Source organism: Mirounga leonina, unplaced genomic scaffold (assembly GCF_011800145.1).
Source record: "Mirounga leonina isolate KUSES-001 unplaced genomic scaffold, KU_Mleo_1.0 Mir_53, whole genome shotgun sequence".
NCBI classification, from domain to species: domain Eukaryota; kingdom Metazoa; phylum Chordata; class Mammalia; order Carnivora; family Phocidae; genus Mirounga; species Mirounga leonina.
This window is the reverse complement of record NW_023270807.1, coordinates 4,334,636-4,359,147: the sequence shown is the minus strand read 5'-3', so window position 1 is coordinate 4,359,147 and position 24,512 is coordinate 4,334,636. Positions and strand designations below refer to the sequence as shown.

General features: G+C 47.6%; 1 protein-coding gene across 2 annotated transcripts in view; it reads right to left on the bottom strand.

Annotated features, from left to right (window-relative positions):
• Positions 1–824: 824 nt before the first annotated feature.
• The window catches only part of TBC1D22B (TBC1 domain family member 22B), a 73,872-nt gene continuing 50,184 nt past the window's right edge, over positions 825–24,512 (bottom strand). The window contains exons 9-13 of one of the 2 annotated variants that reach the window (XM_034991669.1): positions 23,746–23,852; positions 22,986–23,061; positions 20,280–20,407; positions 19,898–19,993; positions 825–2,805 (exon numbers count right to left, since the gene is read on the bottom strand). In XM_034991669.1, the coding sequence (XP_034847560.1) occupies positions 2,677–2,805; positions 19,898–19,993; positions 20,280–20,407; positions 22,986–23,061; positions 23,746–23,852 (536 nt within the window). In that variant the 3' untranslated portion in view covers positions 825–2,676. Of the gene's footprint in view, positions 2,806–19,525; positions 19,994–20,279; positions 20,408–22,985; positions 23,062–23,745; positions 23,853–24,512 lie in introns of those variants that run through there. The other variant, XM_034991668.1, reaches the window with a different exon arrangement.

Sequence of the window (24,512 nt, the reverse complement as noted above, 5' to 3'; positions counted from 1 at the left end):
TTCCTTAAAACACTGCTGACACATTTCCTTCATTCTTTTTTCTTGGTCCCTTCTGTCCCATCCTGTTGCTTGGAAGAGGACGCTGTGGCCGGAGGGCCAGCTGCCATCCCCCCATGAAGACCCAGAGGAGTCAGGTTCCTAAAGATTTTGTGAATCAGACCCATCATACTAGCCCTGGGAGGCCTACTTTTGGATTTTCATAGGAGGGAGAAGTAAATTTCCTTGGTTTTCTTTTCTTTTTTTTTTTTTTTTTTTTAAGATTTTATTTATTTGAGAGAGAGAGAGAGAAGCAGACTCCCCACTGAGCACTGAGCCCCATATAGGGCTCGATCCTGGGACACTGAGATCACGACATGGGCTGAATTCAGATGCTTCACCAACTGAGCCACCCCCCCGGCGCCCGGTAAATTCCCCTGTTGTGTAAGCCACAGTTATTTTTTGGCTCATGCAGCATGTTGCTGAATTTAATCCTAATCTAGCTCCTAATTACTGAAACCAAGCAACACTCTCAAATGAATCCTAGGAAGAAGTTCTGGGTGAAGAAACCACTCAAGTGTTTATCACAGGGCTTGCCCGGCACATGGTGAGGTGCTCTATAAATGTCTGGGGTTAGGCACCGTGTTCCTCATTTCTGTATTTCCCACAGGATCCATCACACAGTAGGGGCTCCATCCTCTGAGACTGCCTGCTGATTTTCTGTTGATGCCCCGCTTGCCCTACAGAAGATGTGTCCCCCATACTTACTAATACCAGCAAGAAAAAGCCGAGAAAGGGGCATGCGTTAGGTTCCAGGTTACACAAATCCATGGGAGAAAAATCAGCACTGGAGGAGGAAATACACTATTTATTTACAACTCTTTCACTTTATCCACAATTTCCATACAAACATAAAAACTAAAAAAATAAAACCACCACTTGGGAACACAAGTGTCTTTCTTTAATTAGTCCGGTTGAGGGGAGGGTCACAGCCCTCTCGCTCTGTGAAGGAGACTACTGAGGCACACTGAAGGGGAAGAGGAGGGGGTTAGGAAGAATGCCTGAGAAACAGCTCCAGATGAGAAATGGAACGGCGCGGCGGAGCTTCGCCAGCAGAAACTCAAGGGCGTCACCCACCGGGGACACTGACCGGCTTCCCGGGAGAAGGGCAGCTGCTCGCCACCATCCCCCCGCCCCTCCGCTATGGAACTCCCCAAATCCAGCATGTCACCCATCTCATGAGCTGTGTGGGGTATGGTGGTGACAGTGGGGGACACTGGATACCTCTGAGAAGAGCGCCAAACCCCAGGGAGACACAGAAAACCCCTTTCCTTGGCACTGATGAGCCAGTCACAGCTTCTGGCTTGAATACGATGCTGACTTAAACGGAAAAACAAAAGCTCTCCCCCAGCCTCCTGGGGAAAGGGAGGGGCTGAAAACATGCAGGAGGGCTTCTGCCTCTGGGGGTGAGAGGTGGGGGGCTCTGTCTGCCCACCACGGGGAAGGAGTGGGGCAGATGCTCCACAAAGAGCCCGGGCGGGGTGGGGAGGGGCGGGGAGGGAAGAGAGAAGAACTCGGAGACACTGATGCTGGGACAGCTGCCACCAGTTGTCAAAGCAGGTCCATTTGCTCGGCGACACTCACTCTGGCAGACTCCCATCCTCCCCCTCACAGGAGGGCGCCCAGAAGCCAACCTGGAGATGCCAGACCCCCTGCCTGGCAACTTCATCTGAGCTAGTGACCGAGATTGCTTGCACACGTTGATGCACATTATAAATATAAAATCATATCTGCTACAAAGAGGACATATATTTGTACATCTTTACCCATATACATAATAACACAATTTACACATAATATCTTGGAGTGGGTCATCATGGGAAAAGGGGTTGGAGAGGTATAAAGCCCCTTCTCCCTCCCCTGCCCTGATCCTTCTCAAGGGACGCCTGTATACTTGGGTCACCGGGGCCCTTCCCAGCTGGTGGTGACGGGGCTAGTCTGGACACATAAATTCAGACACATAACTAAATGCTGACGGGTGTGTATACCCACACACACACACACACACAAACGCGGGCGCACATACAGACATTGGGTGAGAAAAGGAAAAATAAAATTCCTAGCCCTTGGGTGTAGGCCTCTTCCCAGAGTTATAAGCATCAGTACCTCCTCCATCTGAGAACAACAGTCTCCAGCTGCCCCTCACTGGCTCAGACCAGGGCAGAAGGGGAAGGGCTAGGAACTGGGGGGAGGAAGGGCCAGGAGTCTTCTGAAAACATAAGGCGTTTTTTGACCTGTGATCAAATCAAACTATGTCACAAAAAGCAACGGCATCAGTTGGGGCCGGGAGGTGAGAGACAGTCAGTCCATGTAGGGACAATGTGAGTTGAGACCCTGAGCCTTCCCCTTCTTTTGTCCAGTTTCTTTGAAAGGGGCAGACAACCCTGTACCTCCTTTCCTGTCCTCTCCCAGAGCCGGGCCCATCCACATGTCATGGAATACTGATAGTGGTCCGAGAAACACATCCGGAGACATGGAGTGGTGGACAGGCACGCCAAAGAGTTAAGACCTGGGCGGCGGATGTGAGCTTTTTACAGCAGGAGTGGTTCCTGGCCGGAGTCCACGGCTCGCACAGTGGCCACAGTGATCAGATTGCCATCAGAGATGGGGACAGTCTGGGTCCCCCTGGGGAGACAGCACCTATCGACGGTAGTGATTAGGGGCATCGGCAAACATGTACTTCAGTCTGTACGCCTCGGCAAGAAGCAGCCCGATCTCTTCGTTGCCCCAGTGTATCGTAGGTAGGTTTTGTAGCAGCATCAGGAGACCCTGGAATGCAAGAAAAGAAATTTTATCATCCCTGGACTACAGACCAAGGGACGAGCAGGGCCTGGAAGGGGGTCCCTTCGTCCTGGATCACACATCCCGTAGGGTCGGGCTCCCTCCTCCCAAGCAGCACTCAGCCCCCAGCTCCCAGTTCACCTTCAGGAAGCCTTGAAAAGCCTCTGTTGATTCTCTCATATCCACTAACACCTGCCTCTTTTAAAAGTATTATAAACAGAAAATGACACCAACAAATAAAGACATTGGAAAAGAGAAAAATAATCACTCATCATCCAAATATACCTCTCTTTATTTCCAAGTTTTCCTTTTCAGTCTTTTCACATGCGTATTTCTTTAAATAGCTGTAATCATTATGATTTTTATATGCTTTTTAATCATCCTCTTTTACTATAATTGTAGTGTTTTTCCACGCAGCCTTCAAAAATGACTCTTCTCAGTGTTAGTATTCCATCATGTGGCTATACCCTAATTTACTCAACCATTTGCCTTTTGTTAGACACTTAATTTGCTTCCTTTAAGAAAAAAAAAAAACCTTTATTAAAAAAAATCCCTTTCTTCATATTCATAAATGAATATCCTTTTCCATTTGCTGTATGTCTCCTAATGCCAGTGTTCACTTCTAATCACCGTATTTAGCCTCTGCCCTGTTCTCCAAAGACCATTCTCAACCTACCTGTCCAGCTTATTTCCTATGTTCCCAATGCACATGTCTCTCCAGCTAGGTCCATTTCAGCCAGATTTATTTGTGCCTCTGGGGTTTAATTTATGTTGTTCCTTTAACTTGGGAGACCTTCTCTTTTCTCCTCTACCTATCTCAGTCCTATTCAGTTCTCAAAACCCAGGTCCCTCAAACAGCTCCAGAGAGACAGTCTATATTAAAGAGGATATTAGAATAAAAAGAGAATGAGAGGTTGTCTCTGTAATTTAGTTCCCCATGCTGTTGCTGCTGCTTCGTGTTTTTATCTCTTCCTCTCCCCTCTTTTTTTAAGTCTACTTACTTATATTTATTTTTAAGTAATCTCTACCCCTGGGGGTGCGTGGGTGGCTCAGTCGGTTAAGTGTCTGCCTTCGACTCAGGTTGTGATCCCAGGGTCCTGGGATTGAGTCCCACCATTGGGCCCCCTGCTCAGCAGGGAGCCTGCTTCTTCCTCTCCCTCTGTCCTCCACTCATGCTTGCTCTCTCTCTCTAGTGCTCTTTCTCAAATAAATAAAAAATCTCTAATAAAAAAAAAAGTAACCTCTACACCCAACATGGGGCTTGAACCCATAACCCTGAGATCAAGAGCCACACGCTCTACCGACCAAGCCAGCCAGGTGCCCCGTCTCTCTTCCTGAACTGGATATTCTTATTTTTCTGATTATAAAAATTATAATAGCAAGACAAAACTCAGGGACATAAGGAGACAGGCAGACTTTATTACATATAACTTCAATATGTCAAAAGGTGCCAAAAACCTGGTTAAAATCTAAGAAACTGACTATAAGAAAATATTTTGTAACACCTTCAAAAGACCAAATTCATAATCAAAATACTATCCATACTCCAATACTATCCATAATCAAAAAGGAGCACCTACTAATCAGTAAGAGATAAAGAAAACCACCAGAGAGAAAAACAGGTAATACGAATAGGTAATGTGCAGAAGGCCCATGGCCCACCCCCATGCTGGGAGGACTTTCAAAAAGACTGCTTTGAGCTGGACACTCCAGCAGTGTTTTGTAGTTTTCATTGGAAAGGTCTTGCAAAGCTGTTATGAGATTTCTTCCTCTAGAAACAGACACTTAGCTGTGCACACACAGCTGCCTGGGGCACATCACTGCTAAGGACGGCCAATAGGATTAAGATCCCAATTCTGGGACAGTGTAAGTTCCGGCTTCTGCCCTAGACCTCTCCTTCCCCACTTCGCAGAAAGTGCATATGGATGGAGGAGTGGATGCAGCCATCTCAGACCGTAAGATGAAAGCCATGTGTTGGAGACGGCAGAGCAAGACAGAAGAGAGCCGCGTCCCTGCCACTCTGGAGGTGGAATGTTAGCCCTGGACTGCTTACACTTAGACTAGGAATTAAACAACAAGTAAACAACTATCTTGCTTTGAGCCACTGCTGTTCTAGGGTCTTGGTTACAGGAGACAAGTTTATGTCATCTTAACACACACAGGCTGTAACTATCAAAGTCAGAAATGCGCATGGTCTTTGATCCAGCAACTCTACCCCCGTGTCCCTGTCCTAAGGGAATATCCAGTCCTGCGCAAAGGTTTTCGCCACATGCACCACGGCTTCAAATAGTGGGGAATCGTTAGACAAACCACGGTTATCCACATCATGAAATGCACGGAAGCACAGAGAACAAATGAAGTAGGACTACACGCACCGTGGTGGAAAGATAAGATATTTTTAGGAGTAAGAAAGAAAAGCATTGTAGAAAAAGACTTATAGTATGATCCCACTTAGGTAAATGAGAAAACACAATATATTTATGTATATGCACATATGTATATAAAAAATTAAGAAGTTGAGGAGGTAAACTGTTAACAGTAGTTACCTTTGGGGATGAGAGATTTTCACTTTTTTCCCATTATACTTCTGTATCATTTGAGCTCCGTGTTTTCAATTTTTACAATAAAGTGTTTTTTTTTTTTTTTTTTTTTAAGATTTTACTTATTTGACAGAGAGAGACACAGCGAGAGCAGGAACACAAGCAGGAGGAGTGGGAGAGGGAGAAGTAGCCTTCCCGCGGAGCAGGGAGCCCAATGCGGGGCTCGATCCCAGGACCGTGGGATCATGACCTGAGCCAAAGGGAGACGCTTAACGACTGAGCCACCCAGGCACCTCAGTGGCTTTTTATTTTTTATTTTTTTAAGACTTATTCATTCATTCCAGATAGAGAATGAGCACATGGGAGGTGGGGGGCAGAGGGAGAGAATCCCAAGCAGACTCCCCGCTGAGTGCAGAGACAAGGGGAAGGGACTCTATCTTAGGACCCTGAGATCATGAGCCAAAACCAAGAGCTGGATGCTCAACCAACTGGGCCACCCAGGTGCCCCAACAATAAAGATTTTATATATTACTTGTGTGGTGGAACTTTTTCTCCATAGTAATACACATTCTGTGGTAGTTTTGTTTAGTAAAAAGTAAAAAAGCAGAAAATAAATTACCTATAACTTCATAATCAAGAAGAAGTCACTTTTAAACATTTTTCGCATATTTCCTTCCACTCCCTTTTCTGCACATTTTCCATAGTTGAAACGATTTCTCTATATAATTTTGAATCTATTTAGCATTTATCATAAGCATTTCCTCTAATAATAAAAACTCCTCGTAGATACTTTCATGGCCAAAAAATTTCTCATGATACAGACGTACCATAATTTACTCTACATCTTCCTGTTTTGAGTAATTATTTCTGTTTTTCCATTATAATGAAATTATAACGAACAGCCTTGTGCATAGAGCCATATATATTTTTTTAAGTTTTTTTTTTTTTTTTTTTTTTTTAATATTTGACAGAGAGAGACACAGCGAGAGAAGGAACACAAGCAGGGGGACTGTGAAAGGGAGAAGCAGGCTTCCTGCGGAGCAGAGAGCCCGATGCGGGGCTCGATCCCAGGACCCTGAGATCATGACCTGAGCTGAAGGCAGACGCTTAACGACTGAGCCACCCAGGCACCCCTGCATAGAGCCATATTTTAGATGACTTCCTTGGGCTGAATTCCTAGGAATGAAATTACCGTGTCAAAGAACATGAACATTTTAAAGGTCCTTAACACTCATTCAGAAAATGCATTCCAGAAAAATGCTCATTTCCCTAGATCTCCACCAGCACTGAATACTCTTATCAGACAAATTTTGTTAATTGTAAACCTTTTCCCTGAGATCTCCAGGCCTGAGAACAGAACTCAAAAGCCTTAAGTCAAAATGGTGGTGAACTCCCAGGAAGAACACAATGAGAATCACGCTGTACGCTTTTCCCAAACCCTGTAGGTAACCACCCCTTACCATCCCATCGTTGTCACTGAAATTCATTCAACCAGACCCATTACTCAACCAGTTACTGATACTCACTCAACCCACCCAGATGCTAACTTTGCTTTTGAAAGCCCCGTTAGCTGATCTAAACATCTCTGGGGTGCTCTTTTCTCATGGTTAACAATTTTCCATGGGTTTCTTGGCCTCTGTTCTATGTATACCTTGTTTTTTTGTTTTTGTTTTTAATCTCAACTTAGAAAAAAAAAAATGTTGCCCTTGGAATACAATACCCTCCCCCATGAACTCCTGGCCTCTGGCCCCTCTGATTTTTCCCTCCTGCTTCCTATCCCTTCCCCCCAAGTGTCTCCATCCCCACTGGAACTGGAAATGGTACCCCATCTTTTTGCCAGCATCCTCCCCAGGGAGTCAACTTTTATTCTAATTCTGGCAGACTCTCTACGACAGAGGTCCTCACTTTTTCTGTACCTCAGACTCTTTGCCTACCTGGAGAAGCCTATGGATCCCTTCTCAGAATGATGGTTTTAAATACATAAAATACATACTGTCACAAAGGAGACCAATTGAATTGAAACAGTCATCAAAATATTTGTAAACAAATTTATGATACCACCATAGATGTCCTTTATTAATATATTCTAGAACACCATCTAATGGCAGATTAAAGAACTACCATTATTTCAAAGTAGTAATGAATACAAACACCGTTTTGAGACATCTGTAACAACTTCATAGGATATGAAAACTTTAGTAATAAGTGACAAAGGAAGGTACTGCAAATATTACTGTGCTTTCTTGGCTACATCACTATTGTAGGAATTGCTAAGTTTGAGTTTGGGGTTATTGAAAATAAAACTGAAATTATGTTTCCATTCATTTCTAGGGATCCCCTGACTTATAAATGTAAGCCCTAAGTTAAAGTCCCTTGCTCCTATAGCTTGCCCTTCTCTTGACTGACACCACAGCCAACAAGATTTCTTATACTTCCGGGGCACCTGGGTGACTCAGTCAGTTGGGGGTCTGCTTCGGCTCAGGTCATGATCCCAGGGTCCTGTGATCAAGCCCAGCATGGGGCTGTTTGCTCAGCGGGGAGCCTGATTCTCCCTCTCCTGCTCCCCCTGCTTGTGCTTGCTCGCTCTGTCAAATAAATAAATTAAAAAAAAATTTTTTTTATACTTCCCTTTGGAGGTAAGTTTAACACCCAAGTATCCATATTAAAATATTACATTTTTAATTACTTCATTCATTGGAAAACATTTTTCTGTTTCTTTTTTTTTTTTTTTTGGTACAAATTGCTTTTGTCATTATAGAATTTCAGTCCCATTTTCAATCAACTTGCTGGGTGAGGTCAAATTGCTATCCTATTTCCTGAGGACATACTTCATTGACTCAGAACAACCCCTGCCTTCCATGGAGTTTCCATGGGAGCTGAAGGAATGGTACATGCTTAGCCTCATCCAGAACATAAGCAAGAAAATTCTCTGGGAACTTGGGAGTCTCAGTGAAACCCTTGGGTTTCAAGTGTTGGTCCTACCTGTCCAACCAGGCTGTAAAAGCTGAATCGACTGTAGGAACTCTCAGAAATACCTGGGCCCAAGCCTCATCCCTGGAGTTTTGGATTCTAAAAACCTGGGTGGGACCTGGCAACCACACTTCTACAAAAATTCCAGTAGGCAACCAGGTGTGGGGTTACCACTAGAGGGATTAAAAAGCTCTTAAAGGAATAAAAGCATTATTTGGGATGCAGGCCTAATAGTGAGATCCCAAGGAAGGAAACCCCTAGATGTTATGGAGACAGTGGCCTTTCATTAAATAAATTAAGGTAAATCTATAAAATAAAATATCCTTTTTAAAAAAGATTTATTTTATTTTTTTAAAGATTTTATTTATTTATTTGAGAGAGAGAGAGAGCACAAGCAGGGGGAGCAACAGGCTAAGGGAAAGGGAGAAGCAGGCTCCCCCCTGAGCAGAGAAACCAATATGAAGCTCAATTCCAGGACCTTGAGATCATGACCCGAGCCGAAGGCAGAGGCTCAACTGACTGAGCCACCCAGGCAACCCAAGATTTATTTATTTTAGAGACAGGGAGAGAGAGCACAGTAGGGAGGGACGGAGGAAGAGAGAGAGAACCTCAAACAGACTCCATGCTGAGCACGGAGACTGGTGTGGGGCTTGATCTCATGTCCCTGAGATCATGACCTGAGCTGAAATCAAGAGTCAGAAGATGCCCAACCAACTTGGCCACCCAGGTGCCCCTATAAAATAAAATATCCTGTAGCCAATTCATTATTTTAATGTTTTCACAATTTTTGTACAAGCATGTACTCATGCAACGTGTAAAAAGTACAAAAATGGGGGAAACACAGATTTACAGTTTTTGACATGATAGAACATCTACCATATTTTGTAAAGTGATAAAAAGGTCATAAAACAGAGCATATAAAATAGTTGCATTAATGGTTATACATACAGAGCACGTATTTATTTATGTAGATTTGCATGGCGAAATGTCTGGAAGGAACTATATCACCTGTGTGTGGTAAGATTTCAGGTACTTGATTTTCTTTTTGCTTATTGATGTTTCTAAATTTTCTATAATGAATGCATATGTTTGCACAATTGATAACAAAGGATTGATCTCTCTAGAAGACTATCCTCTTCTTTGCTGGGATAGCATCTACCTATAATTGCCAGTTTCTCTAACCTTGCTAGAAACCTCCTGGAAGCCTTGAAATAATTCTAACCCTGGCCAAGGGAACATCCCTGTGTGCCCCCAGGCCTTGAGGTGTAGCGTGAGGAAGCACTCTGCCACCTAGTGGCTATTTCTAGGAACTGCATCCTTTATTATACTGCCGCAACAATGGGAAACCCTGCCTAATGCATTGATAAACTTGGGATAGTAGAAAAGAAGTAAAAACCAAATGGCTGTGGGAAGAAAGTGTTAATCAAAAATCAGGTGCTTTTATATAGGGATAGAGAAGAGATACCGTTGGGGCAGGGAATAACTGAAGATTTGTTACAAAGCCAGCTCATGGGAGCACTAGGCATGACATGCAGTTGGATGAAACATTATAGCGATGACAAGACAGCTCATGGGGCAAGCAGCAGAGAGCAGCTCCAAATTAATGAGAAAGGAGCAAAGAAAAGCTGGAAATGGCTAAAATCACAGGAAACAGCCTGACATAGGTACTGGCTGAGAATCCATAGATCCTAAAGGAAAAGGAATATGGCAGAAAAGGAACTGGAGGCATGGGGGTGGGGGAGACAACAATTAGGTAAGGGGTCCAAAGGAGAAGGGATAGAGGTTATAACTAAAGAAACTCTGTAAGGAAAAGGTACAGGGGAAACCCATTAGAGAATATTCAATAGATGGAGGAACCGAAGAGGGAGAACATCAAGGATAATAATCATTACAGTGATAGCTATCATTTATTGAGCACTTATTACATACCAGATAGGGCTCTAAGTGCTTTACATGTGCTCTCTATTAACTCAATTAATCTTCACATCAACTCTATGAGATGCATAATATTCCCTCCATTTTACAGATGAGGAAATCGAGGCATAGAGATTAAGGAATTTGCCCCAGGGCCATAGGGCAGTGCTGGGCTGGAATGTGGACCCAGGCACTCTGGCTCATAACCACTGTAAAACATACTGCTTGCCCTGGAGCAAGAAGACAAGTGGGGCAGAACGCAATAGGAACAAAAAGAAAGGAAGTCACAGCAGAGGCCGTTTGAAGGAAAAGTGAAGAGTTGCTTGATTTTACTCAGTGATGAGAACCAAGCACAACCAAAGATAGGACGTGTAATGATTAACAGCAAAAGAACTTAAAGACCACATAAAATATACATCACTAACTAAGATACTGTGTGTAGAATCACTTAGCAATATTGGAACAACCTTTGCGAATGTAAAGTGTATTCAGGCATGTAAAAATATTTTCTTAGTCAAGTAAGTAGTACTTTAAAACAAATCCCAGTTTTGACAATCAATGAGGTAGCAAAACAATTCCCCTGGTTACAATATAAACTTTCCAAAACATGTCCTTGAATGTAAACTTTTTGAGAATCGAACTTATTCCTCGGTTTTCTCCCAAAGTGCATTTAGCAAGTTTCCCATCAGAGAAGTCCTGGCTAAGTCCCCCTTAATGGCTTGTTTTATGCCTGGGGACCGTGCCCTTTCTCACGCCAGCTTGCTTAGGGTGAAAGATCAGTTCCCAGTGTTCCCTCTGAACCTTTCTTCTGGGCAGGATTCAAACCGACAATTCATGGGATGTCTGTTAAAGATGGGGCCTGCGTTGGACAATGTTCCGAAATCCTACATTTGAGTTCCTGCAGAAGTGGTGGGCGGATGCCATCGGGTTCAAGGGATTTACTTATGGTTAATTATTTAGGCCTGGGACACCTCGTAGGCTTAGTTAGCACTGCTGCACTGAACAACTCTGCCCTGCCTCCCACAAAGATACTTTCAGAATAGGAATGTCTCCAAGGTTTTTTTCCACAGGATGAAAGCAGAAGATTCTCAGATCAGCCGCCACTTTGCTTTGCTGGCCCCACTGACTCCCTTATAGGTTCCCTTTTTATGTAAAGGAATTCTGATTATTAGTCCTTGGAGTCCCCCCGCACGGTGCTTCTCAAAATCAGTTCGGAGCCATCTGAGGCCTTGTTGGCACCTGCCTGACATCTTGTAGGGTCCCATGCTCTTCTGGCCTCTCAGAGATGCTGCTTTTCCTGAGATGACTTTTTAGACTATGGGGCGAGTGAGCAGGCATTTATTTACTCAGGTGCCTGCTCTCTCGGGCACACACACTTTTCCTAGATACATTACTTACAGTGGAATAGTTTTCAGGCTTCCTGTGGGTTACTTTACTCAGTACAAATTTTCTTCCTTCCTTCCATCCTTCCTTCCTTCCTTCCTTCCTTCCTTCCTCCCTCCCTCCCTCCCTCCCTTTTTCTTTCTCTTTCTTTCCTCCTCCCTCCCTTCTTTCTTTCTAATATAAATTAAGGGTTTATTACAAAATACAAAATGTTGGTTTCTCATTATCAGGGATTCAAGAATCCGAGGCCATGAGCCCACCCTGGGAGGGGCTGGGGGCCAGAAGCCAGGCTCAGGAGCAGGCCAAAAGTCACTGGTGTACAAACCCCAGCAGATGGGTGCTCTCCAGGGTCGCTGCCACCTAGTTCTTATCTTACTGCCTGTACGCTGCATGCTCCAAGGCATGGATCCCCAGTGTCATGTGCATGCCCCTCCTGAAATGCTGGGGTAGGGGTCACAAAAGCCAGACCTTGACGGACAGGCCAATACGGGTAGCCGTGCTGCGGTGCGGGAGGGAGGGTATGAAGGCCACAGCCACCGTGTTCTCAGGGTGGCTCACCTGATTCCGGGCTCACTCTACTACATTCCATTCTTCTAGGGGCTGTGGCAGCTCCGGGACATTGATGAAGCAAATCCGATCAAAGACCCCATGTGCACACCCCTGCTGCTGGGAACCCGCTTGTCTTCTTTGTCCACAATCACCAGGTGTCCCCAGAGTGCTCACAGACGAGGAGGGGACCAGTCTCCAGTTCTCCAAGGAGCTGCCTCACCCCCTGCTGCCGGCCCGCACAAGCGTTCTGCACATACTTTTCCCCCCAAGTACCCGCAATTCAGCATAACTCATGTTCTTCCAAATGCACACTGAATTTTTGATCTTTGGAGGTGTTGCCCTTCTCCCCTGCAGCAGCCCCTTGTTTTGGTGTCACGATGTGGTGGTGTGCTACCCCACACAGGGCCTGCCACACGTTCCCTCACTCACAGAACTCACTCGACCATCTCCTGGCCTTCTGGGTTTGACAGGCTACCCTGCTCTGGGAAGCCTCTCCTCAAGTCTGCCGCCCACGACCTGCCTGTCCTCTGCCACCGGGTGACCAAGTTCTGAGGCTCTCCAGGCTCATGTGACATTCCAGGTTCAGCCTTGGCCAAGGGGCAGGAAAGTCTACTCTCACTGCTACGCTTCTGTCATTGAACAGTGCAGCATGCAGCCCTCGACTCCCCAGTTGACTCTGCTGGCCTTCTGGGGTGGGACCGAGGCGTCCGTCCTCATCCTGTCTCCACAAAGAGCTGGCAGCGCAACTGAATGCCCAGACATTCCCGGGCCAGGCTTTAGGGCTGGGGCTGTGGATATGACAAGGAAAGGGGGCCCAAGTCTCCCCGTGATCTCGGGTCAAGCGCAGTCTCCTCACAGGCTTCTCCAGAATCGGGTCTTGCAGCCCTGTCCTCTCCCCTGTGACACTCCAGCCCCACTGCCTTCTCTCTGCCTCTTCCCTCCTCCAACACCTCAACCTCCGACCTCTGCAGGGCCTTTGCTCTGGCTGCTCCTTTGCCAGGAAAACTCTTCCACGGCAGATCTCTGTGTGGCTGGCCGCAGCTGCAACAGCATCTTGCTACCTCACCCCCAGGGAGACGGCACCCAGCAAAGTGCGGGCCAGCGCTAGGAAGGGCTGAGCGAGACAGCGGGCCTCCCAGCTCCCACCTGCTCACCTGGGGCCCCCGGACGGTCCCCTTTGCCCACCTCCTCCTTTGAAGGCCTGTGGTGGCAACAAGAGACCTCCACGGGCCTCCGTGGGCAGACAGAGCTCTCTCTAGGCTCACAGCTGGGGGGGAGAAGCACCCAGTCCCCCCGTCGGCAGGGCATGGCTGCACGGGGAGATCTGACAGCTATGATGAGGGTGCTCACATCCACGCAGACCTCACTCTCTCCAGCCACCACTGAATGGTGTGCCACCGTCACCACTCACGCCCCTGACAACCAGTGTCACACAGCCTCTTCTGCAGGCCACCGCCCTCACAGCGGCAGCCTTAAATCCTATGGTCACCCTTTTCCCTTCAAGCACCCAGGAGGCAAATAACATCAAGATCCTCAATTAATACCAAGATTCCTATGTGAGAAAGGAAGCATGTATCCATTTCGTTTGGGGTAATTTTTAAATGGTCAACTGTCTATTTAGTAGGCAGATTTTAGTGTTTGTGTGTTTTCCTCCATCATTTACTTTTCTCTCAACCTTTCAATGGCGGAATGGTGGCCTCCCAGCAAACTGAACCACGTGCCCTTCTCCTATCAAGCACTCGGCTTTTTTTTTTTTTTTACTTTTTCAGTGAGGCATAACTTGCATACAGTAACTACACAAATCTCAAGTGTACAGCTGGATGATTTTTACGTATGTCGCCACCACCCAGATCAAGATAAAGGACACTTCCTGGGCCCCAGAAGATTCATGTTCCTCCCCAGTCAATACTCCCTCCACAACCAGTGACCGGATATAAACCATGAAAAAGTCTGCCTCTTCTTGAACTTCACATACATGCTTTCCCACCATCTTATTACCAAAGTTATCATGATACCTCTGAATATTTTTGAGTGGCAAGATACTGGCTTAACCAGGGCTCTTTGGAGAATGGTTGATTCCAAGGTGGGGCAAAGAAAATACAAGCTGGGAACATGTCATGGCACCAGAAACTAAGGAACTGCTTTAAAAATGATGGGATCATGGCACCTGGAGGGCTTAGTCGGTTGCGTCGGACTCTTGATTTCAGCTCAGGTCGTGATCTCAGGGTCCTGAGATCAAGCCCTGCGTCAGGCTCTGTGCTCAGCATGAAGTCTGTTTGAGATTCTCTCTCTCCCTCTGCCCCTCCCCCTGCTTACGTGCACTCTCTCTAAAATAAATAAAATCTTTTTAAAAGATTTTATTTATTTATTTGACAGAGAGAGAAAGCGAGAGCACAAGCAGGGGGAGTGGCAGGCAGAGGGAGAGGGAGAAGCACGCTCCCTGTTGAGCAGAGAGCCCAACATGGGGCTTGATCCTAGGACGCTGGGATCATGACCCGAGCCAAATGCGGACACTTAACTGAGCCACCCAAGCACCCCTAAAATAAATAAAATCTTTAAAAAAAATGATGGGGTCAAAAAGACAACTTTAAGGAGCATCCAAGGGCCAAAGCTGGGACAACCTGAATAGCAAAATAATGACAGAGTCAGATAACCCATGAAATAAAATAAACACCCATGAATCTATACTGATATAAATAAATACTTGAATAAATAAAAGGGAGAGCAGGGACTGCTCTCCCTTAGAGTAGAATGGCAATTAATAAATGCAGAAGAAGTGGTAAAAATAGAAAATCGCCATTAGGCAAACATCACAGTAATGACTGTTACAGGCAAGAACCATTAATGGATGTTAAGATTAGTGGGTGAAAGAATGATGAGAAACAATGGAATTATATAGTATCAAAGTGTTAATAGGTACCAGAAGGTACCTATTAATTACCAAAGGAGAAATAGTAACTTTACAGTGGGGAAGCCTGGTAGACCCACATAAGGCAAGTGATCGAAAGCATTGGGAATGAGACATGCCAGCACCTTGTACCTCCTGACAGGATATCCTGAGGACGTATCACCTCTGTGGTTTCTTCCCCAAAAGGCATGACCCTCAATTTCATCATAAGAAAACATAGGACAACCCCAAAGTAAAGGACATTCTATAAAATAACTAATTAGTACTCTTCAAAAGTTTTGAAAATTTTCTTTGTCAAGGAAGACAAAGACTGAGGAATTGTCCCAAATGAGGATCCTGAATTGGACCTTGGTCCAGAAAAAGAACATTAATGGGAAAACTGGTAAAATTGAAATAAGGCCTGTAGATTAATAATATTTTATCAACTTGAAGTTTCTGGTTGGTTAATTATAGTATGGCATATAAGATGTAAACATTAAGTGCATATGGGTGGGCTATTTGGGAACTCGACTATTTTTGCAACATTTTATAAGCACAAAATTAGTTCAAAATAAAAGGGAGAGAACACGGGGCACCTGGGTGGCTCAGCTGGTTAAGTGACTGCCTTTGGCTCAGGTCATGATCCTAGAGTCCTGGGATCAAGTCTCACATCGGGCTCCTGGCTCAGTAGGGAGCCTGCTTCTCCCTCTGACCCTCTCCCCTCTCATGCTGCTTCTCTCTCTGATAAATAAACGAGAGAGAGAGGGGCGCCTGGGTGGCTCAGTTGGTTAAGCGACTGCCTTCGGCTCAGGTCATGATCCTGGAGTCCCGGGATCGAGTCCCGCATCGGGCTTCCTGCTCAACAGGGAGTCTGCTTCTCCCTCTGACCTTCCCCCCCTCTCATGAGCTCTCTCTCTCTCAAATAAATAAATAAAATCTTAAAAAAAAAAAATAAGTGAGAGAGAGAGAACACTTTTTTCAAAACCTGGTTTGAGTGGGGTCCCTCCTCCCCAGCCCTTCCTGAGGCTGACATTCAGCCCCTAGAGTGCTGGTGGCTCTGAAGTCTGGCATCTCTCTCGGGGCCTGGGTGGGGCTCCAGGACTTCGCAGACAGAAGCCCACACCGTCTGCCCCAGCAACTTGCACCCATGCCCAGAACTCCCTGTTGCCTTCAGGCCTGGTGGTCATTCGGACCCTACATTTCCACAGAGACAAGAGTGGGTGGTTCTGAGCCCCAGGGAGGGAGGGCATGAAAAGGAATGAGGAGGTCACAGGTACTTCAGGCAGTAGAAGGAGAAAAACCCAGGAGCCAGAATAGTAGATCAAAAGGAGGACCCTGGAGCACTTGTTTCTCAGTCTTAAAACAACCAATTTTTTGTTAAACACTTTGTGAGAAGAAAGTCTGCAAGGGATTGTCAGTGAAAGGTGAGGAGCGGTGGAGGGCAGAGGAAGCCCTGAGAGGTGGAGGGAGAGGAGGGGAAGGGGAAAGGGGAGGGGGAAGTGGGAGGCTTGGGAACGGTGGCAGACCCTTGCCTGGGATCCTTGAGTAGCTACTGTATGAATTCGGCTCAAGTGCCCCACGAGGTGCCCGGCCAGGCTCCAAGGTAGAGGCAGCAGAGCGCAACGCATGTGTGTGATAAGGATTCTGGCCATCTACCACTTACTCCCTAGGTGACCGGAAGAGGGAGAGGGAGATTCTCAAGCAGACTCCTCGCTGAGCGCAGAGCCTGACGCGGGGCTCGATAACCCAGGACCCTGGGATCATGACCTGTGCCGAAACCAAGAGTCAGACGCCCAACTGACTGAGCCACCCAGGTGCGCCAAGTCGTCGCAGTTTTTAGCCCTAAAACTTCTCTCATCCAGGCTGGGCCAGTCTGGCTTCCTGGGATCCCGGGATTCATTTCGAGAGGTCCCGTGGCAGTGACTTCGTTACAAGTGGCCCGTTAGCAGTCAGCCTTCGTCCGCCACAGAGCTCACGGGCGGCCTCACACAATCTCACACGATGCCCCTGCACCCTGCTCCTCCAACCTATGCCATGCTTCTGTCCCCTAAGGGACACCACCTACCTATCTTAACACCACCAGGCACATGTTTTCTTTTCTTAGCCATGCAATTAGGGAACTGTGGGGCTAGGAGGCACTCTGCAGATCATCGAGTGTAACTGCCCATTCTGTTTCGTCTAAAAGGAAGAGGTGACACCCCTCCGGTAGGCCACCTGAGGTGTTAATACCTACGCAGCAGGCACAAATCCACACTGTCCTTCCGTGGGTTATGGCACAAAGACCTCAAATCGGTCAGATAATCAAATGTGCAACCCAGTGAAGAAGAACATCTCTGTGTCTAACATAGGTTTAAAGGCATCGACTATTATGGTCCTGTGCTCTGCCAATATTGTGAACCGCTAAGGGCCATTCCAGGAATCACCTCCACCTCTGTGAGCTAATCTGGGAAGCACTTTTATCACATATGACAAGGCCCTCTGAGCCTGGCTCATGAGAACTAAGTTAGACTTCATGCTCTTGATAGCCTGCTCCACCTCAACCACATGATCAAAACTGATAGCTTAGCCCAGCACACGGCCGTTCCAGCCCCCCGTGCTCATTTATCCTAGGACGCCGCACACACGGCTGGCTGGCAGAAGCCGGGGCTCTTCCTCAGCTGCCTGCGGCCTCCGCACCACAGCTAGTGTCTACTTCCAGAAGCCCACTCTGCCCTTTTCTGCCCGGAGCCCTAACGTGGGCAAGTGGAGTCCTGCCTCTCCATCCATCCGTGGACCAGACTCTGCACGGAAAGGAACAGCGCAGAGGCTCAGGGATCACGGGGAGCTGCTGCTCTTGAGAACACCTACGTTATTAGTTAGAGCTCAGAAGAACGTTCCACCTTCTCTGGCATTCCCCCCCGCCTGCTCTTAAAAGACATATCTGCCCATTAAGAAAGAAAGAAAAAGGAAACCCCTCAGTTCAGAAACGTGCAAAGCGGAGAAAGAAAAGCCCCCAGCTGTCCCCAGACAGAACGACCGTGAGCAGCTCCAGGCCTGTCTCTGCAGACTGCAGAGGCTCACAGTCCATCTCCTCGATCCCCCAGTCCCCATTCCCCCCTTCCTGGGCCTCCTGGAGCAGCGGCCTGGCTGTCCACCACTAACACGTGCCCTCAGTCTTCTTCACATCCCCAGCCAAGGCTTCCAGGACAACACCCCACTCTCCCTGGCCGCCCCCTCAGCCTCCTTGCGAAGATGTGCCAGGGCTCAGGCCCGGGCCTCTCCTCTCTTCTGTCCACACCCACTTCTTTAGGGGGTTCACCTACTGTCCCGGCTTTAAGGACCATCTAGCCAAAGGCTCCTCAACATACGTGTCCAGCCCAGACCTCTCTCTCTCTTTTGAGCTCCAGACTCGTTAACATTTATTTGCCTACCTAGATCTCCATTTGGGTGTCTAATGGCATTTCAAATTCGACATGCCCAAAACTGAACTCCTGAAAGTCCTCCCTAAACCTGCTCCTCCTACAGCCTTCACAGGAACTCAGTCATCTTGACTCATGCCTTTCTGTCCTAAGCTACACCCAGTTCATCAGGAAATCCTGTTGGCTCTATTTACAAAATACATGCACGATCTACCCACTTGCCACACCTCCACTGCCACCATGCGGGTCCAAGCCACCCTCGTGTTTCCCCTGGAGGATTCTAACAGCCTCCCGCCTGGTCTCTCTGCTCCCACCTGTGTCCATACCCACCATCTCTGTAGAAAGCCAGAGTGAGCCTTTGAAAATATAAGTCAGATCACGTCCCTCCTCTGCTTAAGACCCTCTTAGGGCTCCCTGTCCACTCAGAGTAAAAGCCCAAGTGGCTACAAAGTCCTCTATGATCTGGGTCCCTTGTGACTCTCTGGCCTCACCTTTTCCTCTTCTTCGTCTGGACCCCTGTGCTCCAGGCCACACTGGCCACCGCCATGATTCCGCAAGTAGCCCAGGCACACCACCGCCTTCAGGTCTTTGCACTGTCTGTTCCTTCTGCTTGGACACTCTTGCCCCAGATGTCCATGACTCACTCTCTCGCCTTCCCCGAGCCTTGGCTCAAATGTCACCTCAGTGAGCCTACCCTACTTTTTTTGGAATTTTAAACTATCCCTTCCCTACCACCTAATAATCCCTTTATCCTGCTCTACTTTGAAAAAAAAAAAAAATCACCTAACATCCTGTTTAATTTACTATGTTCTTGTTTATTGTTTTTTTTTTTTTTTTTTAAAGATTTTTTTTTATTTATTTATTTGAGACAGAGAGAATGAGAGACAGAGAGCATGAGAGGGAGGAGGGTCAGAGGGAGAAGCAGACTCCCTGCCGAGCAGGGAGCCCGATGCGGGACTCGATCCCGGGACTCCAGGATCATGACCTGAGCCGAAGGCAGTCACTTAACCAACTGAGCCACCCAGGCGCCCTGTTCTTGTTTATTGTTAAGTCTCTTTCCCAACTAGCATGTAAGCTCTGTGGGAATAGAGATCTGTCTGACTTACTTCTCAATATATGCTATGCCTTCAATAGTGTCCGGCACAAGGCAAGCATTCAGCAAATGCTTCTCAGTGAATGAATGAAACATCTCTTAGGCCTGTCTACATGCTCTGCAGCATCTCTGGCCCTAAGACCTTTTTTCACACCGAAGAACTCTGGGGCCCGCTGACTTGGCCATTCCGCCAACCAGGAGGGGCAACCTCTTCTGAGCAGCCTGTCTGCTTCCCTCTTCCCGGCCACGTACCTGCCGTGGCCCCTTCTATCTGTACAGCCCCACAGACAGGATAACTCCCACTCTGATGCTCATCCTGGCCCAGGCTGGGCTCCTGGCCACTCACCTGAAAGTCCTCCTCATCCAAGATCTCTTTTCTCCACTTGATCAAGAAGGCTGCACACACGTAGAGATGAAAGTGGGAGAACCCTTCTGGTTCAGACTGGGAAGGGAAAGAACTGTTAGGTCTCCAAGCCCTGACAAAGAGCCAGCTCTAGGCCTCTCGGTTCCAATCCTGCTGCAAGGTGGGCACACAGCACAGCATTCCTTTCATGGCTGGGCACACAGAGGCCTGAGCAGATTCTGCAGCGGCCCTGCCCACGAGACTGAGGCAGACACAGAAATAGAAAGCAGGCGGGGGGGGCTCTTGAGCAGTACACTCCAGCAGGGCGGGGAGCTGGGCGCCTCAGGGACAGCCTGGCATGGAGCGGGCAGGGGTCCCTTCATACCTGGTATGTGTCCCATAGGCGGATGGTGCAGCGAAGGGGAAGCTCCCGCATGAGCAGGTTGTTCATCCAACGAAAGGCAAACTGTAGGTATTCGACCTCGTACCTCCTGAAGTGATTATGTACCTGCTCTGAAACAGGAAGCGTCATTGGCCCCAAGGGTTCAACCTAGGGGACTGGTCCCTGAGAGAGTCACATGAGCCACAAAGGCAGTTTCCAACTCTTTCTCCCCTCTCTTCCTGGGGAAGCCAGGCATAGAAGGGCCAAACAGGCATCTGGCCATCCTTTAGGCTTGCTTCCACCATCTCACAGCCACGCTGCCTGGCTAACACAGCCCCACACATAGTGAGACTATTTTAACATCCATGGTGATGTTCTAGGTACCTTTCTTCCCTCACAGGCCTGCTCTCACCATAAAGCGGCAGACATAAGGTCCACTTGGCTGCTTGACCCTATTAACTCTTGAGAGGAGGAGCCAGAATGGAAAAGAACCATGGGGGTCACCTTGGCCATCCTCCCGCCGGTGAGGACTTACTCCTCAGCATCCCTGACAGATGGCAGCCAGCAGGGACTTAAACACTACCAGAGAATGAGGTTCACTGACTCCAGCAAGGGCAGCCTCTCCCACTGATGTATTAAGTGATTCACCAGAAAGTGCTTCGCTGTATTCAGTAGAAACTAGCTCCTTCCTGACTCCCACCCTCAGTGTTTGTGTGGTGCTCTGGAACAACCCCAAGCCAACCGGATCCCTGTTCTACATGACAGCCCTTTAAACAGTGCTTACTAGCATTTTAAAAAAATTATTATCCTCCTCAGTCTCCTAATTTATAAAATGCAGATAATCATTTATACCTCAGAAGGTTTGGGGGAGGATAAAATGAGAAAACAAAAGTGCGTACAACAGCACCTGGCATGTGGTAAATATATAATTTTTTGAAAGAATAACTAATAACAATGGTTATTTCTGGGAAATAGAATTTAAGGAAGGGGGAGGATGTTTATTTTTTATTTTGTGTTTTTCCAAATTGTTTTAATTTTTCTAATGCATATTACTTGTATAACTGAATGAAACAATAAGGCCACAGACATTTATAAATCCCCTATCCTCAAGTACTCTGCCTTTACTGATCAGGTATTTGCGAGGGCAGAAAAAACAAGGATGACGCAGATGGTGGCAGAAACCGCAGCCTCTGCCCTCTGGAACCTGGGATGAGGGATGCAAGAGAGCTGCATGTGGGCCCCACACTGGGACTAACAGCTGGGTCAGGGCAATGAGACAAAGAGGAAAAAACATCCTACGGACGATGTGTCAGAAACCACTGTAAATCAGCAAACAAGATGGGAAGACTGAAATCCTAAGTCATAAAAGGAAGCTGGAATGAGTGGTACAAATCAGGGAAGGTTTTCAGGAAAAGAGAAGCTGGGGAAGAGAGAAAGACACGCAGTTTTTGTCCGGGGGGTGGGGGAGGGGGGGCCGGGGAAGCCATTGCTCTGGTGAGGCGCAAAATCCCTGATAAAAAGCCAGGAATGGGGCGCCTGGGTGGCTCAGTTGGTTAAGCGACTGCCTTCGGCTCAGGTCATGATCCTGGAGTCCCGGGATCGAGTCCCGCATCGGGCTCCCTGCTCGGCGGGGAGTCTGCTTCTCCCTCTGACCCTCCTCCCTCTCATGCTCTCTGTCTCTCATTCTCCCTCTCTCAAATAAATAAATAAAATCTTTAAAAAAAAAAAAAAGCCAGGAATGAGATTTCTTAGTTGTGCAGTTTCTGGCGGAGTCCTAAAAAAGCTTTACAACTTAGCTGGTGCTACAGAGCCCACTTAGCAAAAGACTTCGCTGTGAAGTGCTAGGCTTTCTTTATGAAACTTAATTCCGATGTCTCCTACTGGGTCTCAATTTCTTTATCAGTAAAAAGCAGGGCTTCCCGAATTGCCTTTTAGTTCTAGAGTCTCGGGTCCCAAGCCAGAGCCGAGGAATGACTGCGAGGCTCCTGCTCCTCAAAGACATCCTGCTTTAGGAAGAGCCAGTCTCCCTCCTTGCCCCCCCCCCCCCCCCGCCCCCCCTCCCCCCAGGGAGCTGTAGAAAAGCCCTGCCAGGGTATCAGTCAGACCTGAGGACTGTGCATCAAGCCCAGGAGTCCCGAGTGACATCACCACGTCAAGGACAAGGTCGGACTACAGCTTGACGCTAAAAGCAATGGAGAGCCACAGGAGGCTTCCAAGCAAGAGAGGGACGTGACCAGGACAGTGCTTTAGAACGATGCAGTTGAGCGACAGGAGGTTTGGAAGAGGAAAGAATATGGAGGAGGCAAGTCTTTCTAGAAGGAAGCTGCAGAAACCCAGGCATGGCTGGACCAGAGCTGTGGCTAGGGAAATGGAGCAGAAAGGGTGAATTTGAAAAGAAAAAAAAAGGGGGTGGTGGTTAAGGGAGAGGAAAAAAAGAAAAAAAAAAGGTGAATGTGAAGGGAGACGCTGAAAGAGAATTGGTAGAACTTGGTGACAGAATGCAAAGGAGAAAGAAGAACTTGAGGTGCCAGCAAAGCTCTCCCCTCCCCTTCCTGCCAAGACGCCGAAGGACGTGGTGCAGTCAATGGCACAGAGTTGGAGAGGCTCGTGGCAAGGCAGGGGGCTGAGGAAAGGCCCCACCAGCACCCCTGGCTTGTGTCAGAATCATACTGTGCTTTATGCCAGAGAATTCCTCTTCCCTCCACCTACCATCAATCCGGCTAACAAGCTCTTCCAGCGCCTTGACCTTCTTCTGGATCCCTGGTTGTGCAAAGGTGTAGTTATCCTGCAAATGACAGAGAGCCCAGGATGAACACAGACTCCAAAGCTGTGCTACCACTCTCAAGTTCACTGAAACACATTTAAAAGCACAGGCGGTTTGGGGGCACCTGGATGGCTCAGTCGTTAAGCGTCTGCCTTCGGCTCAGGTCATGATCCCAGGGTCCTGGGATCGAGCCCCGCATCGGGCTCCCTGCTCCGCGGGAAGCCTGCTTCTCCCTCTCCCACTCCCCCTGCTTGTGTTCCCTCTCTCGCTGTGTCTCTCTCTGCCAAATAAATAAATTGCAATCTTAAAAAAAAAAAAAAAAGCACAGGCGGTTTTTCCAAAGCTGCTACCAGCATTCTAAGAAACAAAGGAATAAACAGAACAGCAGAGTGTGGGGAGAGCCTGACAGAGCCTTGCAATGTGGGGCACACCACCTGGCTCCGGGTGTCTAGTGGAAAGGAGTGGCACACTCTGAGGTCAAAGCCAGGGGAACACAGAGACTTCCTTAGACTCCCGGGGATGCTGGACCACTGCCTTTGGGGGAAAACTGTAAAGTTAACAAAAGAGGTGAAGATGGATGGACCGAAACGAGGAAGAACCATGCTGGGTGGGGGACCCTGCATGATGCAGAAGGGCAGGAAGGGCCTCAAAGGCCTGCGGGGAGCCCCTGGACCCAGGCCACCCACAAGCGCAGATCTGGCTCACCTGGATCCCATCTAGCAGCTTGCTCATGCACCAAAAGCTGTCAGCTTCAATGCTTCGAAGTATGTCCTGAGACAAATTGGTCACATCAAAGTTCTCCACATCCTCTTCTGTAAAACAAAAGGAGAAGAAAGTCTAGAGGTCTTCTCTAAAAAATGGAGAAAGACAGAGTCTAGTAACTTCAACAGGGTCCTTAAGGCCAGGGAAGAGCCCAGCTAACCTGATCCCCAGGGACAAGGGCCTGCCCTCCTCCTCCTCCCCTGGTCAGGTGGGCAAGCATGTCCCAGGAAAGTGCTTGAGGACCTCATTACAACACGGAACAGGCCATTTCTCACGCCAATTCCCCTGGGTCCAACATACCCTTCTCTTCTGCATTTGTCATTCAGTTTTAGAAAAAGGTATTTCAGGCCTCATGCTCAGTGAGCTTTACCCAGACCCTCGGAGATGGTCTGGAAAAATTCTTTGATTTCAGAAATTCAGTAAGCTGTCTGGCACACTCACACTTGTATGTAGTGAGAAAGCTGGGGCCAAATGGCCCCCATGGTTCATTTTAAAGACCGAATCTCCATATTCTGACAAGGCAGACCCACGGTCTTACCACTCAGAAGTGAAGATGAGCACGTGAGGGCAGATGGGCCAAAGCTGTGGGGGCTTCTGGGATTTAGTTTCACCAAGTTGGTAGTTCCTAAACAGGGTTCCATAAAACATCAAAACAATAGGATACTCCAAAAGAAGGGGGTTCCATAGATGAATAGGGTTGAGAAATGGTG